An 18,502-nucleotide genomic window follows, 5' to 3' on the forward strand; every position below is an offset into this window, starting at 1 on the left:
CCATTCTCTTCTCCTTCCCAGTCCAGCACCATGAATTAGCAAAATAGCACCCTGACTTCAACAAAGGCAAGAATTTCACCCAGAGTCCCTACCTGGAAGAGTTTACAGTTTAAATTAAGATGAGAATAACAGGAGAAGACAATAATAAGGATGAGTGGTCAGGGAGGACAAGAGAAAAGACAACAACCATTTTTACTAGTGTGTTTATATAGAGCTTAGCAGAAGCCCCTCTCCTCCCCAAATCCTGACTGTAGTTGCTACAATACCAATAAATATATTAATTAACAATAGCTCACAATCTTGAGGGTTATGCAGGCATTTTTTTTATTATTGCATTTGCAGACCAAAAATACCTTGTGAATCTGACAAACCAATTTGTTAAAACTTAACTACGAAAGCCATTCTCACGATTTTGTACAGAGGAAAAAAAATCTCCAATAATTAGACAGTAAAAATCCTCATGCAACAAGAGATGCTACATTTCTGAATGCTAAAAATTCAGTCAGTCAGTCACTTAACAAGGTTATCCTATAGCATACATCTCATCTGCGATCACTTTCGGTAACAAAAACTGGAAATCCTGCTATGAGGAAATAAATTGACAAGATACTCACGCTTATAAAATACTGCTTTAAAGGAGGTGTGTGGCAGAAGTTCATAGATCTTTTCTAAAACTGTTGCTTCACTTGCCAAAGATGCATTCACATTCCAGACTTGAACAACATCTTCTCGGTCACGAACACTGACACTAACCCCTATTACTTCATCATCTGTACAGAGGAAGAAGTGTTGAAGAAATAATCAGTTTTTTTAAAAGGGAGAAGAGTCTATTCTGGCTAGTTATGCTACTGTGGAACATTTTGTACAAAAAAATAAATAAATCAAACATGAAATGAAAACGAGCGGTCTAGAATGAAGGGAATACCAGTGTAGAAACCATAGGTATGCTTACTTGCAGCAGTTATTGTAAATAGTACCTGACAGTGAAATGGTGCAGTTCATAATCTATAGCTATGGCTTAATTCTGTGTTGCAATAATATAAGGAATTTATGATGAGGGATTTAAAAAAAAAAAAAAATCTGTCATCACTATGTAGAAAGCATTATTTTTTGAAGTATGATGGAGACTGTAAAGTTTCCAGAATGTAAGCTTCAATAGGGCTGCCACACAGTTTCCTCAAGCAGTAGCAGGATGAAATTAACAAGACTATGGTCAGTTTCACACAGCTGCTCCCAGCATTCAGAACTCTGTGTTCTACTGCTGAATCACTGAGATTGGGACAGAATTCTGCACAGAGGATTAAGTGTAAATGGCATACATGCTTTTTCACTTCCTGATGTCAGCTTAACTACGCATATGACTGAACAGGCACAGATTTAAAAAGTTTCTTACTGTGGAAGGATGTGGGGCACCTTTATTCTGTTTCCTATAATGCAAGCAGTCAGAGAAGTTTATTATCTGTATACTAGCTCAACAAACTGTTGCTGGAAAAAAATCCAAGACAATGACCAAGCCAAACACACCAAAAAGAGAGACAAATACTACTTTCCTGCTCTACTGTACTGATCAGGCTGGAGAGAAATTCCCTGGTTTGAAAGGTCTTTGTTGAACTTCATTATGGAATTAAGAAACCAAGTTCTTTTCTACTGAATGATAAATCAGAAATGGAACAACTTCAAAATGTAATATTCAGGGCATTAAATAAACATCTGTCTAACCAGATGTTTGTGTTTAGGACATATAAATGTAGTTATAAACATATATTTTTATTTTTCCTTGATCAAACAGAAAAGTTAGCTTAGTAACAATTTTTGAGCATTTATTTCCTAGCTCAGTGGACTGACAAGTTAGCCAAGCATTTGCCTTCTCCAGTAACTATGGACAATTCCTATAACTCAGCCTTATATTCTGAAACAGACAGATCTCTACCAGTGTTTGATGACTGGAATATGTAAAATATGATAATATGTCTTAGGCAAGGTTACACTCACAATCCCTCTGCAGTCCATTCCTAAATAAAGCATGCAATCTCAAGTATATTTTTAGGGACTAGATTTAGTTTGAAAATACGGTCATTAAATTATTGCATCTGAACAATATCACTTATTGAGTGAATTTAGTGGTTCCATGTAACAGGCAACCTATTTCAAGTACATTTTGTGTAAAATTAACACTAACAACTAATTTGGTTCAAGCGATATCAAATGAGAAAAAGGGTGGTCCACTGATTAGGTTGCTAACCTAGCACTCAGGAGAGCCCGGTTCATTCCCAGCTCTGCCACAGAATTCCTTTGTGACCCTGGACAAATCATTTAACCTCTCTGTGCCTCCATTCCTTATTTGTTAAATGGGAAAACAGTACTTCCTTACCCCACAAAGGTGTTGCAAGGATAAATACATTAAAGATTGTGGGGCATACAAATACTACAGTAATGAGGGCCATAAAAGTGCTTAGGATAGATAGATTCTCAGCAGTAATGGTACAAAACACCCCATAACAAGCAAATGGATGCCTGCTGAGACTTCCAGAATCCTGGCACCATGGCATTAGTATTAAACTATTAGAACACCTGCTGATACACAGATGTTTAAAACCTAGAACATTTGCCAGTCCCCAAGGGATTCAAGCTGGGCCATTGGAGGCAGGCAAGAACAATAATCTAGAGCAGAGGTTCTCAACCGGAGGTGGGAGGGGGGCGTTGCAGCCTCCTCAAGCTCCAGCGGCACCCCATAGGACAGAAGTCCCAAACCCTCAGCCCCATCCCCCCACCCCTCCTGGCTGAAGCCCGGAGCCCTGAAGCGTCCCCACCCCGGCTGAAGCACCTGTTGGGCCCTGGAATTTTTATAGCATGTGGGGGAGAGGGGGGGCTCAGAAAGAAAAACATTAAGAACCCCGATCTAGAGCTAACTCTGTCCCACATAGCTAGCCAGGAAACCTTGTCTGTCCTCTTTTGACCTGTGTTCATGACAGGGAGAATAAGTATGCTTATATACTGTGACACAATTTTTAAGTGTTAGATGTTTTAATATTTTGAGCAAGAACCTACTGCTTGGGACAGGGGCTTAAAATAAATCTACAGAAATAAGAAGAAAACACGAAGAAAATGATCTCTTTACCTGCTGCAGAGCAATCTGTAAACTGTTCCCCAATAGTTGCCAGCAATAACTCTTTCCAAACTGCAGACTAACAAGAAAAAAAAATCAGTTATTATTCTAGGTTATTGATCTTTCAGTGTATGTGTAAGGTTTGCTTGCTCAGCCTTGAGTGCAGTTTCTGAGGCTGTGTGTTATAAGTGCCTCTTATGTTATACTATTCCTTATTTGCACAGAGTTGGAGCAAGAATTTATAATACTTATAAGTAGCATAACTTGACATTCTTCTATTAAATGTTTAAATATAAATTTACCTTCTCTAAATTTGTGTCAACCTAAATAGTTAATTAATGTAAAGTACAAACGTAGATTTCTCTCAAGTATTTCTCCTGCTTATGCAAGATAGAAGACCATTAAACTGCATTTGTGAATGCTTGTTTCTATCAAAAATAAGTACTGTTCATCTAAGAACCAATCTGTACTAGAAAAATTGATAAATTTATATTTAAATCTCATGTCTTACTGTCCTTTGACTATGAAAAAAGTTTCTTTCAACAAATTCAAACGCTAACTAGAGAATTACAATTTTTTGAAAAAGTCTACCTATCACACAGTTGTCTTTGGCTATGTTAGACAGACGATACTGTTATTTCCTTTTTGTTACTATCTAAGCCAAAAAAGCATTCAAAACTTAGAACCCTATTGCTGATAAATCACATGCAACTCTGGGCTAATAAATTAAATAATATGTTCCAAGGTGTGTGCTTACTGGGAAATAATCATATTTCTGGAGCATATGGCAACATCTATCTTTGTCTATACAGCCATAATGGCTTTTGCATATGCTGCTTTTAAACAAACCATGGCCTCACTATTATTTCAATTTAGTTTGTGCTTTTTAGTACTATTAAAAATGATAAATTAAAACAGATAAATTAAAACAAAATAAGGTTAAAACCACAAAGCACAAACACAATGAGCCAAGAAAACTTTCCCTTTGTTTCTGAACATTCTTATCCACCTTTGAGGATGCAAAGAATTAGCATAAAACATTTCATTGGTTCATTATCAGCTAATACAGGGTACTGTATCAATCTATAGTAAGGAAAGACAAATTGGAGGTCATGCAACAAGATGCAGTCTGAAGATGTCAATCTGACAATCTTTGAATTGATGTGTTTTTTCTGTCAATGGAGCGATTCATATATTAATGTAGAGACTGATCCTGCAAACTCTCATTACCAGCGCAGAGCATAAGCCACCAAGCATAAACTCGCTCCTGTGAGTTGTCCTATGGTCTTGTGTGCAGGAAGCATTCCATCCCATAAAAAATGTTTGCTGGATCAGGCTTATGAGAATAAAAAGCACATTAGGTTGTGTGTTGAAAAACTAATATTATTATGCAGTACTTATGGCAGTGAAGAACATGACTGGTTAGTGACAGTGTGGTCCTCGCTATTTAGGCCCTACTCCTAAAACACTTACCTAGATGAGTATTGTTGTGCACGAGTAATTCTACTGAGTTCACGTCAGTGGGGCTACTCACATGTGAGAGTTTTGCAGGACTGGTCAATCATTGCTGCTCCAGCTATAATTAACTATTAACTTTCAATCACAATGACAATTGTTAAATTTTATCTTGTGTATCCGTAAGTGAATAAATCAAGTCTTGAGATGGAAGTTAAAAATGACCAAATAGTAGGTCTGCCAAATGGAGATGCTATATGAAACCTTTCACTATAGCTTTTATTTAAATTAATAAAATATTGTCAAATATTGTTATAAGCAAAAAATAAAAATAAAAAAATCAAGTACTGAATTATCTACACTAACACATTTTCTCACCTTCGTAACATAAAAGGTGTTAGACTTTATAATGGTGTACTGACATCACTCAACACAGTTCAACAACCAAACTAAGAACTCCACGAAAGGAACTTTTATAAAGAAAACTGTCATCATTTTATATATGGAAATTAAGCTGAAACCCTGACTAGTCATTTCCAGATAGAAATGAACATTTCATACCGTACTTTCTTTAGGGACCTTCATTTTCCATACACCTCCTTTGGCGTTGCTTTCCTCTTCCCTGGTTGTGGGAAATATATCAAAGAAAACAAACCATTCAAAACCATATGTAGGTAAAGTTTACATACAGTGTGCTTTTCATAGTATGATAAAAATTTAAACCTATTTATGGGGTTAATTTTTCCAGGACAATCCCATTTGAAATGTGAGCACTAATTCCAGGTAACAAGGCTTGTGCTAGGAATTCTGACACCAGAGAGAAATCATTCATTCTTCGTGTGAAGCACACCTGTCGACATCCAATCCCTCTCCTATGTGGTGTGTGTTAGGAAATAATTTTATTTTCCCTGATCACAGGGCACCTTTGAAATGGCTGCAAATTCTTAGAGAACACATGACCACAAAACATTTCATGGTTTATTGCGGTAACCTCGTACTTCGGCAGTTCGTTTCTTCTCAGGTTCTTACTAGTGAAAACAGGAGCTTGTACATATTTCAGTTAAGTTCTGTGATCACTGGAAATTAATCGTCCTTCAAAAAAAATCAAGTGATCTGGAGTTAGGGCTGACAACATTTTTAAACCATGCTTCGTAATGCTACAGTTATTAGTCACAGCCTTTTCCAATTTGTTCTGTTGCAGCTAATTTATAAACTTGAATTCGTATTTTCAGTCACGGCTCCACAAAAGAAAAAGTGCAAGAACCAGTTTTTAAAAGGTATACACTAATATGTTTAATGTACAATGTCTGAACTGCTGAAAACTGTTTGCAGCCTCTAAAGATTCCCCAGCCAAAATGGACTCCCATCAATGGGGGTGAGTGTTGAGGGAAGGCTTGGGAAGGACATAAATCAAGGAAAGCACATTTTTAAACACCCACAAAAATAGATTGGTATTTATAAAAACATGGCCATAATTAGCCAAAAACCACATTTTAAACCCTAATTAATCTGAGAATCTCAATAAGACCCTTGCTTCCTATGCAATAATTTATTAATACTGACTAAGACAGCGACTTAGTGATGAGATCAACATTGAGCATTCCTTTCCTTAAATATAGTACACTGAATTTCTTTGACAGAGGAGTTTTAAAATAGACCCGCATCATCTTCAGAGAAGGTCTTTGAAGTGCACCCCCCCCAAAATCACTGACCAAATCAAAACTAAAAATAGAGAAGAACAAAACCAGAAAGTTCTCTCGCTTATCCTTTGACATTGCCAGCAAAAATATCAAGGCTGGTATATGCATATCCCAGTGTCGACATTTACTTAAAACCAATTTAACCTACACTGTTCAGCAGTAATATCTTTTAAAAGGAGTTCTTGTGCGGACTCGCTAGTCACTTGAACCTACAGTAGTCTGTCAAAATTCAGTGAAACATTTTATGGTCTATTGTTAATATGTAAAGAATTGTAATTCGATCACAAGCCAAACTAATAGGAAACCGTGCAAAAAAGTAGCCAGCCTAATCAGAAGGTTCCTAATCCATCTAACTAAAAAGTGCATGAACTATATGAGTGGGAAGAGAAATTAAACTCAGTTTATAAAGAAAAAATTGATGGTTTATAGTTTTGAGTTCCATTCTACGAACAATAAGTTATCAAATTGGAATGAGCTGCAATGTACTGTTAAAAAACTTGATAGTCAATCTTCCCTGATCTAAGCCTAAAGGAATGTGTGTGTATGTCTACAGGTATGTGCATATGTGCACATATGGAGCATACTTGGCTCAGTGAATATTACCAACGAATATTAGTCAGTTGCATTAATGTCCCCCTATTTTGTGTGGAGAGAAAAGAAAAATCAGTAAATTATAAATAATTCAAATACAATTAATCAACATAAATGTGTACTATACTATTAGCCCATATTTCTTTTTCTTATAGCCCATATTTCCACATGCTAATTTTTAATAAATGCTCAATTTAAGATAATTAGCTTTTAAGCTAAACAAGATCTTTAGTGATACATGAAAGTTACTTTTGAATCCCAAGTCGAGCTGATTAAAGGCAGTACAGTACAGACATGCAACTCTTTGCTCTCTCCTTCCACCCATTATTTATTATTTCCACAACAACATAAGTGTCCCTATCCCCAGGAGCTTACAATGATAAGATACTTACCAAAGTGGCCGTCTTTCTCCCCGCATTAAATGGTAACTACATCTCAGAGGCAAATTTGTCACAGCAGGAATATTATTATAGACACTCCAGAAAATCTTTAAAGAAAAAAAAAGAAAGGTTCTAGTATCATTCACGTATGACAGTGAACTGTATACAGATTTACTTGCTTTGCTTGTACTTCATAAAATTATCAAGATTCTTGCTCACAGAAAACTATAATTTACCCTTGTTATGTATTTAAGCTCTTTAAAGTTAAAGCTCATCACAATTTCACTTTCAGCTTTTTTGTTGAAGAGAACATAATTCAGAAGTGGTAATATTTTAATTACAAGTCACTAAAACTATGACAAGTTGTGTCCTATTAGGAAGCCACTGTTGCTTAGCAAATGCATATTTCTATGAAGGGTGAAGGTGGAGAGAAGGGAAACAACTGCTCTGTAATGAAGTTCCCAAAGTGCAGAATACTCCACACTCCGTGTCCTCATACGTGAATGTGGAATAGAAGTAGCAGCTCTTAAATCTACTATTTTAACCGAGGCTATGTCTACACTACCACGGTAAGTTGACCTACGCTACGCAACTTCAGCTACGTGAATATCGTAGCTGGAGTCGACGTACCTTCGGTCGAGTTACTGTGGGGTCTACACCGCAGGGGGTCGATGGGAGAAACTCTCCTGTCGACTTACCTTATTCTTCTCGTAGGAGGTAGAGTACAGGGGTTGACTAGACAGTGATCTGCTGTCGAGTTGGCAGGTCTTCTCTAGACCCGCTAAATCGACCGTGGGTGGATCGATCTCAGAGCATCAATCCCGGCTGTAGTGTAGACCTGCCCCTAGTAGCATGCTGTATGTGCTGAAGCGACGTGTGCTGTATCACAACCTCCAACCGACACCTTTTTACCCTAACAACAGAGCCTTTGATACTAAAGCATAATGGGTGTGAGGAAGAAAACAAATATATTAAATATTATCTAAATCTGAGTTACAGTGGAACATATATCCAAAGCAGTTTGAGTAAAACTTCCTTAACATGCTTTTTAAAAAGAAACAAACACTTATTCTGTCCATTTACTAAACAGTATACCATAGAACAGTAATCCTCTAGCTCTTCTGTCTAGAGATTCAGATCACACCACTCGTCATGGTAACTTGTATCACAAGATTACATTACAGCTCTTATGAGCATCATGCCTAGTTGGTGATCCACCTATTTTGTCAGAGCTCAGGCAGAAAGAGTACTGCCTATGACAAAATATGATATAGCATGGTAATGCAAGATTAGGGATTTCTGAACAGACCAAGTAGCAGGGGAACCATCAGACTCTACTTCTCAGAGGCAGGTAAGAGAGGAAGCCACCATTGAGGGGATGAGGTGGAAAAAGAGCAGGAATAATCCCATTTTAGCCCCCAGAAATGGTAGTGGGGGTTGGAGGAGAACAAAGAGATCCCTCCTTCCCAGCAGACAGGTAAAGGAGAAGCAACAAAGATGTTAAGTCATTATGTTGCATCATAATCATGCATTAGTGCAACTTTACAAAACAAACTTTGCAACATTATAATACGATTTTGTGGCTCTCTGCAATTCCATCTGAAAGCTACTTTGTTATCCAGCTGTTAAAAGTTGAGTACTACTACCTAAAGCCATGAGAACTGATAATAGAAAAGTCTGACAGAAACAGAACAACTGGGTGAGTTTAGATTGTCTTCTGCGCCCTCCTTTCACCAGTCTAGTAGTAAGCAATAATCTGCCGAAATTGAAAGAATAAGGGAAACCCTTTGTGTCTCCAAGGTTTTGGCTCACACCTATAATATTCTTGAACTTGTATAGGCTACTATGTTCTGTACCAACTACCTTTGATGAGATAGCAAATTCTAAAGAGTACAGAGAAAGTCACTGAACATTTCTTTTGTTTTCCACAGGGCAGTCTTATCAGATATAGGTTAGTAAATACTGAGGCTAAACCTATCAATAGACAAGTTATAGGCCAAGCTGCTGGCCTGCGATAATTCATCTAGTGGAAACAGCCTTCTCAGGGGACCTGAAGGAATTCTCTAAAACTTCAACAACCTGATGGGAGGAAACCAATGTAGCTCTTCAATATAATAAGGTCCAGTTTAGTTAATTGTGTCTGGATTAAGAGTGGAAAAGGCAATGATAAGTGACGCTATGTACACCATACTCTGGGCTTAAGCAGTGCTCTCTTCAGTTGTCAGAGTAAGATCCATTTCAACCAGTTTAGACAGGGGCACAGTTATCCTGTTAAACTTAATTCCCTGGGGAGAAATCTCTACAGAAATCACCTGAACGATGTGCATATTCTCCTTCGTAGGTAGGGCAACAGACACCTGCAATAAAGGTCTGCAAAGCACAACCGCAAGCTACCCAATTGCACCCTGTTTGCCAGAGCTCTGACCGACACCCTCATTTTCTGAACATTTCTAAAGCTAATTGCCTCAGAGTGAACAGAGGGAAAGTGTGGCTGGGAAGGGACAACTGATACAAGGCACAAACAAAACAATACAAATGTCAAGGCAGTTTTATTTCAAAACATAGCCACCAAGACAGTGCCCCTTTAAAGTCAGGGTTCTAGCCTCATCTCCAAATTGCCTGGCTTTTGTCACACAGCCCTTGTAAAGCCTTCTCTCCTTGACATTCACCAGGCTGCGATGTATGGGTCCCACCACACTGGGCCCAGATATTCTTAAGCTTCCCTTGGTCTGAGGAGGCTGCAGCGCTCTCTCGCTCTCTCTCCTTGGTCTCTCTGGCGTACTTCCTGGACACACGTGCTCTGTCTCTATCCCTTCACAGAAATTGACCCTTTTGGTCCAGCTGGCCTAGGCCTGCAGGACAATGTGCTAACACTGCTCCCCCTCACCCTGCTGGATGCCCCAACACATGATAGTAGAAGCAAACCGACACACACGATTTGCCAAGGGTTCAAAAGCTAATCCCTCTTCAGGTAGCACAAGAATATACAGACCTAGACAAAACAATAAAAGAACCCTCTCTCTGAACTCAGCTGTCAGTGCCCAGCTTCCCTTACTGCCTGCCAAAAAAAAAGACTGATGAGAGACCCTTTCTTTTATAACCTCCTGTCCCTTATGTCAGGTGACCCTCTCATCAGCCTTGTTATGCGATAAAATCCCCTACTAGATGGCCCTTTGTTTCACTACTACCTCCTGGAGTTCAGACTTGAAAAAAAAACTCATTTGCCCTGAGCGGTATCCACCTAAAGGCACTCCATTTGAATGGGCAATCATCAAAGTTTAGCAACCATCCATTGTTAATCTTGTACCAGGTGCAAGAACTTCTCCTGCCACCTCCAGTGGGTTTTAGCTCTATATGGAGTTAAAAGACAGCAGAAAAGGTGAATAAGATCCACATTCAAAAGGGAATTTGCAGTCTGACACACATACGCAGAGTCTCCAGTATCAACCAGAAGTCATAAGCTGTAAATAGATCCCCCAAATTGCCACCACAGAGTTTTAGCCTCATATCAGAATATCCTGGCTTTTTGTGAATTAAAGCCAGACTTTTAATATTATGTAAGAAAAACCCAACAACAGATACTTCATGCCTGCTCCAGCACTAATATGGACCCACACTCCTAATAAGGTTATTTCCATTCAGAATACAGAGTGCATGTGTTACCCACTGACTTTCTGCAGATACAAAGTTATATGACAGGTAAAAGGGAAAACACGGAATGATATTATGCAGAATCTCTCATCTGCTGCAAGCGTTCTGGAAAAAAGACAAAGCCTTAACATAACAAATCAGTTCACAAGAAAAAAAGTCACAAACCGGGTACTCAAAGAGAAGACTTCAGTGTACTATATCTTCCATTGCTCATATAATAATTTATTACACTGGAGAATAGCTGGAGAAAAGGCAGACAAATACTTAAAGTAAATCAAGTTTCATGATCCAATTTAGAGGCACAGCCTGAGGCTCTGAAATCTTCTAGAAAGACAGAGTATCTGGCAAAAACAAGTGTATTACCCTGCAACTCACCCCTTTATGAGCCTTAGAAACCACCCAGGAATCAAACACGCCACCAGTGAAATTCTAGGGAAGCCTAAGGAACAGCATATACTATCAACTGATACTTACATTTTGTACCTCAGAGAAGTGAAAGCATGAGAATTACTCATCTGGCACATGGTTGCCAATATAACCTCATAACTTGAGTGTTATTTCTCGTGTGTAGCAATTTCTGTAGTTCTAACTTTAATCTTACCTGTACTGTCTGTACTGTATAGATCTTCTTGAGATTTGATGCACATTCAGCTGCTGTGGTACCTGGAAGTGACCTAAAAAAAAGTTTATGTTAATAAAATACTTTATCCAAAAAATGATTACTTGATTGTCTTAGCAAATGACTGACACATTTACAAACATATCAAAGTTATACAATCAACTCCAATCACTATAAAAATTACTATAAAAAGTTTTAAAAGTAAAGGCTGAGCATTCTTATGTTTAGTTTAATTTGAGAGTTGTCAGGATATTTTAAAAATATTTATGTTCCAATTAAACTGTACATTAAATATTTAAAACAAAGATCCAGCTGCTTGTTCTAAAAAGGGACCCACCCACTTTAATTATGCAAGAACACCGGTCTGTAATTATAGGATTGTTCACACTTGCTAGATTACTGGTGTGGATTTTGAGAAAGGGAAAGAGTAGCTAAGTGGGTTTTCTATTTGTTTATAATCAAAAGGAGTCCTCGGAAATAAGAAAAAATCCAGATCAAATTTTGAACCATGGGTACTGAGACTGTTCCTTTAAATCAAATTTCAGGGTTAATGTTTTTAAATTTCAACTAGATTTACATCTGATTTATCTTTGAATACTTATTAAAATATTGAAATGTCATACTTTAATGTTCTCTTATTAAGGAGTTTTAGCTGTATTAACAATGCAGTTCAAAGCAATAATTATGTTTTTTTTTTTTTTTTTTTTTTTTTTTTTACAGAAATCACCTTTAATTTACATACACACCCCACTAGATGGCAACATATTACAAACTCTTACAGCTAATATAGTACCTGAAATTAAAAAAAAAAAAAAAAAACAACAACAACAAAAAACGACACCACACTTTAAAAAAAAAAGAAAAAAGGCAGCTAATTTTACCAACTGTTAGCTGTAATTTCTCTTAGGGGAAACAGAAGCACTTTTAGTCAGATGCCACTTTTTAAAAATGGCATTGATTACACAGAGATCAAACAGGTAGATCCAGCACATAGGGCTACCTCTTTGGCTGCAATGCCAGCAGTTAAAGTTGCAGAAAATTTACACAGGGTCTTGTTAGCGTTACGCTTAATTATTTTGAAAATACGCTGACATTCCACCAAAACCTTGATACTTAAATTCTCCCTCAATTGTGCACAACCAAATGAAGAAAGATAAAACAGACATACATAGAGAAAAGTGGAAAAGAAACAAATGATACAGGAAGTCTCCCTGCAAAAACCAGGCAGATTTCACATTAACAAGAAACATACAGTACATATGCACCGATGCAAGTATAAACCCTAAATGGTCAGCTCTCTAGTTTTTCCTTCTTGTGATCCATGCAATGCATTCAGTCTGTGTCTACACAGAGAATTTCAGATAATTCTCCCACCATTGGCCTAATGGCTGATACAGCTCCAGCATCAACACCACAGACTAGCCCACTAGCATTTCACCCCACCCCACCCCCCGAGTTGTCTAGCTCTTTATGACATGGAAGTGAAACACCTTAGCCCTGCATATGTTGGTGTTTACACCATTGCTATCACAGATACAGTTGCATTGTTGATAGCAGTTGCAGTTGTAAAGGCACTATCTTCATCTAGTGAAGCCACAGGGCAAGGTCCTCAGCTGATAAGAGTCGGTGTAACCTCACTGTAGTAATGGAACTATGTTGATTTACATCAGGTGAGGAGCTGAACTAATTCCTCTCAGCTTCTCCAAACAACTTCCATACTATTTTCATTCCCTTAAAATAGCCTTAAGATTTTATAAGGTGAAATGCATGCAAACTCAGATGCAAAAGACTGCAGAAACTTGAAACAAAACAAGTAATCAGGAAAACAGGAGACAGTGAACAGAGTAGTCAATTGGCATGGCATAGGAGACTGTGGGCCTGTACTGAGAGGATCAGTTACAACGGTGCAAATTCAGCACTAATGGTTTTTGTGTACATTAGCACCACAACAATGCCCAGTGACTTAATGCAAAATACGAGAGTGGTGGATCTTGCAGGCTGAGCCTGAACAAGTGAATAGTGTAGCTATTATTTCTTTGCGGCTCCACAGCGTAAAACACTCAAACAAATATCACTGAATGGCAGGTGTGTATTTTCTGATATTGCTACTGCCGGTGGAGCTGCACAAGTGCTGTGCAAAACTGCAAACAACTGTGTGTGCGGATGACACACGTTACAAGAATGACAGGTGCGTTCAATGGACAGAAGGCAGAGAGAAGACAGCACATTGCTCTGTCTGTGCTTTTGTCTATCTTGCCTCCCAAATCCTGAAATGCTTTGTCTTCTTCTTTGATCTGGACAACTCAAATTGGTCTCTCTCTTCAAACCAATGAGTGCTGTCAAAATTCTTATTTCTCTCTTCTTACTGGCAGTAATACATTTTACATTATTTGTGTCTTTAATCACCACCGGGTTAAAATGGTAACTTCATGAAAGTCATACTGAGAAAGCAATAAGGAGAAAAGAAAGATTGTACTTTGTCTCTGTTTCAGGAATACATGCTGAAGATACAGCTACAAAGCTGAATTTTTTTTAAAAACACACAAAAGATAGCTTAGAACAATTATTTATTTCTTCAATGCAGAGCAGATAGCAACGTATGTTTGACTCTTTTATCTGTTGATGACAATGGCATAGACATTGCATTGTGCTGATGGACCCAATGAGAAAACTGTGTTTAAATAAATGAGTTAGAACAGTTACACTGGTGTCGCCTTGTTTCTAAAGTAGTCATGGATTCAGTACAATGTAGATTATTTCTAATGGCAGTGTGTTTTATACACTATGAAAAATTTACTGGAAGTGACATTCTGTCAGCAGATCTGCTAAATTAAAAAGAAATATTTGCCCTATGTCCCTTGAATGAATTATTACAGTGACAAATGAAGATTTGCTTCACATACACACACCACAACTTACTTCTCAAGTATTTTAAGTCCAGTGAACCTGCCTTAATTGAGCAACAAAAATCATTTTCATGACAAAGATTTTTCTAATAAATGGAGAGTAGGCTGACAGCAATATATTTGGCAATACACAGAAGTAGTCTCTGAAGCCACAAGATTGCTTAATAAGGGTAGTAGTCCTTTCACAACTTTTACTGCATTCACACAGCTCTTTAATAATCAGTGTAAAATACTGTGGCTATACATTTGAAACAATGCTATTTTGTCTCTTCTCACATCTTAAGAGTCTCTAACATGTTGTGTTTCTTATATTGTAATTCCGTGGTCAAAAGACATGGGTGGATTGTTTTGTTTTTAAATGCATCAGATAGATAACAGTCGGAAAAATTAGTTTTGACATACTTTCCTTTTGCCTGTTTCCTAACTTCACAGTCATACATGGACATAATTTTGCCTTACTATACATTACATCATCATCCCCACGTACGTTCGCTGATGTTGCTGTTGGAGCGTTGTGATAAGATGAAAACCTATTCCCATGAATGGTAAATAAGCATTATGAAATAGTAAACTTCAAAAGCCAGCAGGGTGTCAGCAGTGGATATTTATCACATTTTTATGCCACTTCAAGAATCTCTTGGGGAATAAAGAACAGAGTACTCCACTTTGGGGCCATAAAATCATTCATTTTGATAGCTACAAATCACACGTTCCAGAGAAACAACATTCACAACATTACAAGCTGGCAGAGAACAACCACCAACCACCACATTACTCATTTTAAGGTTTAGGTGGAAGACTATTCACTGCTTATTTTTAGCAACTTGACTGACAAGTACTACAGGTGCTGTGTGGACAAGCTTGCATAGCATATTTCAGCATTACACCCAACTCTAGCAAATGACATCAATCTTCTGTCATGAGCACGAACACAAACTAAAGAACAGAAAAATCTCTGAGCTGCAAAGAAAAAATTAACACTTAAAGAAAAGCGATCACCATAACTATATTAAAATGACCCACTAATCTTGATTGAGTTGCTATCTAACTCACTTTAAAATAATTTTCAAAGTCCTTAAGAATACGCCTCTGTACTTCTAGATTGTTTATTTGTGAAAATTTTGTTTTTCTACAAAAAAGCATTATTGGATTAGTGAGAAAAAAAACTGCTGAAAGTCCTAAAATGCAAGCAATGGTCAATCTGGAAGTTTTAGCTTTGCGCTAGTTGCCACACGAAATGGAATTACACATTTGTTTATGGGACAGAAAAGAGTAGCCCAAGCCACAACTTGGAGAAGAAGAAAAAGTATCCAAAATACAGACAACAGCTAGAAGAATGGAGAAATGTCTAATTTGCTGCAAAATGTACAGAAAACACTGACAGAATTTGGGGTGCCTTTTATAGTGTTTCAATACCCGGAAGTGCAAGAGCTCAGTCTAGATTATCAGAATGGTTCCTCCTGGGCCTTAAATCTATTAAACTATTAACTTTTGTTGTAGAATGCACAGGAAGAAAGTTTAGATCATTTATAAATTGGCACAAACAATTATGAAAAAAACGAACAAAAAACTTAGAAAACTCCTTTTTCTGAATTCTTCCAAGAAATGATGCAACATACAATTATACTGATTCACAAATTCACAGATTATAAAGCCAGAAGAGACCAGTGGGATCTAGTCTGACTTTCTGCATATGAACTAATGGAGTCTACATACAGAAATAGGAGCCCTAAGGAGATCTAACTGCCCCTTTCATATAAAGAGTTTAATTCTGGAGCCTAATGTTGATAAATTAATAGCTATTAGTTACCTTTCTACAACTTGAATAAAGTCCCACCAATTTCTCCTCCCTAGTTCTTATTAACCACTGCTCCAATCACAATCCTTCTCTATACAATTTTAAAATTTCCCTCATGGAATTCTTCAGTTTTGCTTCATGTTTGTTCTCACACAAGTTAATATAAAATTATCTAGCCCTTTAGTTACCTTTCTTGCGCTTTCTCTTGATAAATAAGGCCCTTATGCCAGAGAAGTTTAAATAGCTTACATAGGAAATTACTTTTCCTTTCTGTGAAAACACAGAAAAACAGCTGGTCTAACCATAAAATTATCAAGACTATTCCTATAACACTGAGGTCTTTTAATTTATTTAAGGCTATCATCAAGTATTGAAAAAGAGGAGGTCATTTCCCTGAATTCATATGATAAATGTGTGACCCTTAGTATAGTTTTCCACAGCACATCAGAGACAGAAAAGTTTTGTATCAGCTGACAAATTCTAATTTTAAAATGTACCCTTGACTTTCTTTGAGGTTGCTATAGTAGGCTCAAACCAGGGCTCTCAATCATCTCCAGACTCCCTCAGGGTGTGTAATGGATGGTCAGAGCCACGGTAGTCAGGTCAGTCAACAATGTAACAGATTTATGATGAGTACCTCTAATGTATCTATGTTATAAACTGGACAAATTGCAAAAATATTCCTATGCTGGATAGGGAAGATGTGAGGTTCTAGTCAGAGGCAATGAGAGCCTCTATTGGTGTTCCAAGAGTAGGGCAACTGTCATATGCCAAGACTCAACATATAGGCCTCCTCACTATCCATTCAGGTAGACTCAGCACATCGTATTCTGATCAAAAGGTTCTTAGACACCACAGAGATGATTACAAGATAGATTAAGTTATGTTAGTTATATGTTATAGGCTTTCTTTAGGATCATAGAATTGTAGGATAGGAAGGGACCTTGATAGTCACCTCGTCCCCTGTCCTGCACTGAGGCAGGACTAAGTATTATCCGGACCAGTGATACTCAGACTGAGGCTTGGGAACTGTAAGTGACGCTTTAATGTGTCTCCTGCAGTTCTTTGCAGCATGTGATATTAACCAGTCAGGAGGCTTTTACTCTGTTATTAACCAATTGTAGTTGATAAAATAATAATACAGGGTCAGTCATGTTGCTATGAGATATATATAAACTAAATATTTCCCAGCCATACTATAGTAAATGAAACAACGAATTCTCACTACTGTGGCTCTTTTGGGTAAGGCTGATCACTAACTTGGCTCCTGAACCACTGAGGTCTGAGTCTCACTGATCTAGACCAGTGATTCTCAAAATGTTTTTTTTACTGGTGACCTCTTTCACATAGCAAGCCTCTGAGTGAGACCTCCCTATAAATTAAAAGCACTTTTAAATATATTTAACACCATTATAAATGCTGGAGGCAATGCGAGGTTGGGGTGGAGGTTGACAGCTCGCAACCCCCCCATGTAATAACCTCGCAACCCCTGAGGGGTCCTGATCCACCATTTGAGAACCCCTGATCTAGACCATTCCTGACAGGTGTTTGTCTAACCTGTTCTTAAAAATCTCCAAGAATGGAGATTGCACAACCTCCCTAGGTAATTTGTTCCAATCCTTACAGTTAGGAAGTTTTTCCCGATGTCTAACCTAAATCTTCCTTACTGCAATTTAAGCCCATTACTTTTTGTCCTGTCCTCAGTAGCTAAGGAGAACGATTTATCACCCTCCTCCTTGTAACAACCTTTTATGTACTTGAAGGCTGAAAAAATTGGGGAGGGGGGAATATGATAATCTTTCCTCATAGGTCATGATTTCTAGACCTTTAATAGTTTTTGTTGCTCTCCTTTGGGCACCAATTTGTTCACATCTTTCCTGAAGTAGGGTGCCCAGAACTGGACACAATACTCCATTTGAGACCTTATCAGTGCTGAGTAGAAGAATTAATTCCTGTGTCTTGCATACAACTCTGCTGCTAATATACCCCTAAATGATGTTTGCTCTTTTTTGCAACAGTACTACATTGTTGACCCATATTTAGTTTATGATCCCCTATAACCCCCAGTGCATCAACAGCCACTTTCTGAAGCATACGGCAAGAGGGCTTATCAGGCTTATTTACCACCAAAAAGCTCGTGGTTTTTGTGCATGTGGTTCTAAGAAGCAGTGTATTTTATATAAGACATTAATGCACTGAGATATATCCTTGTGCTCTCTATCGTCCAGTTTATGCACCAACTTATTATAATATATGTGCATCAGTATTTATTTTGTTTTAGGTTAGTACCACAGTA

General features: G+C 37.7%; 1 protein-coding gene across 8 annotated transcripts in view; it reads right to left on the reverse strand.

The window, feature by feature from the left end:
- Positions 1-18,502, reverse strand: part of EIF4E3 (eukaryotic translation initiation factor 4E family member 3) — a 58,571-nt gene that overhangs the window by 18,187 nt on the left and 21,882 nt on the right. For all 8 annotated transcript variants that reach the window (XR_005226155.2, XR_005226154.2, XR_006292239.1 and 5 more), the window contains 5 exons: positions 11,485-11,557; positions 7,245-7,339; positions 5,123-5,183; positions 3,119-3,185; positions 615-770 (listed from right to left, as the gene is read on the reverse strand). Coding sequence is in view for 4 of the 8 variants with exons in the window: in XM_043551479.1 (XP_043407414.1) it covers positions 615-770; positions 3,119-3,185; positions 5,123-5,183; positions 7,245-7,339; positions 11,485-11,557 (452 nt within the window). In the remaining 4 variants the exon portion in view is untranslated. The remainder of the gene's footprint in view (positions 1-614; positions 771-3,118; positions 3,186-5,122; positions 5,184-7,244; positions 7,340-11,484; positions 11,558-18,502) is intronic.

This window comes from Chelonia mydas, chromosome 7 (genome assembly GCF_015237465.2).
Source record: "Chelonia mydas isolate rCheMyd1 chromosome 7, rCheMyd1.pri.v2, whole genome shotgun sequence".
Taxonomy (NCBI): domain Eukaryota; kingdom Metazoa; phylum Chordata; order Testudines; family Cheloniidae; genus Chelonia; species Chelonia mydas.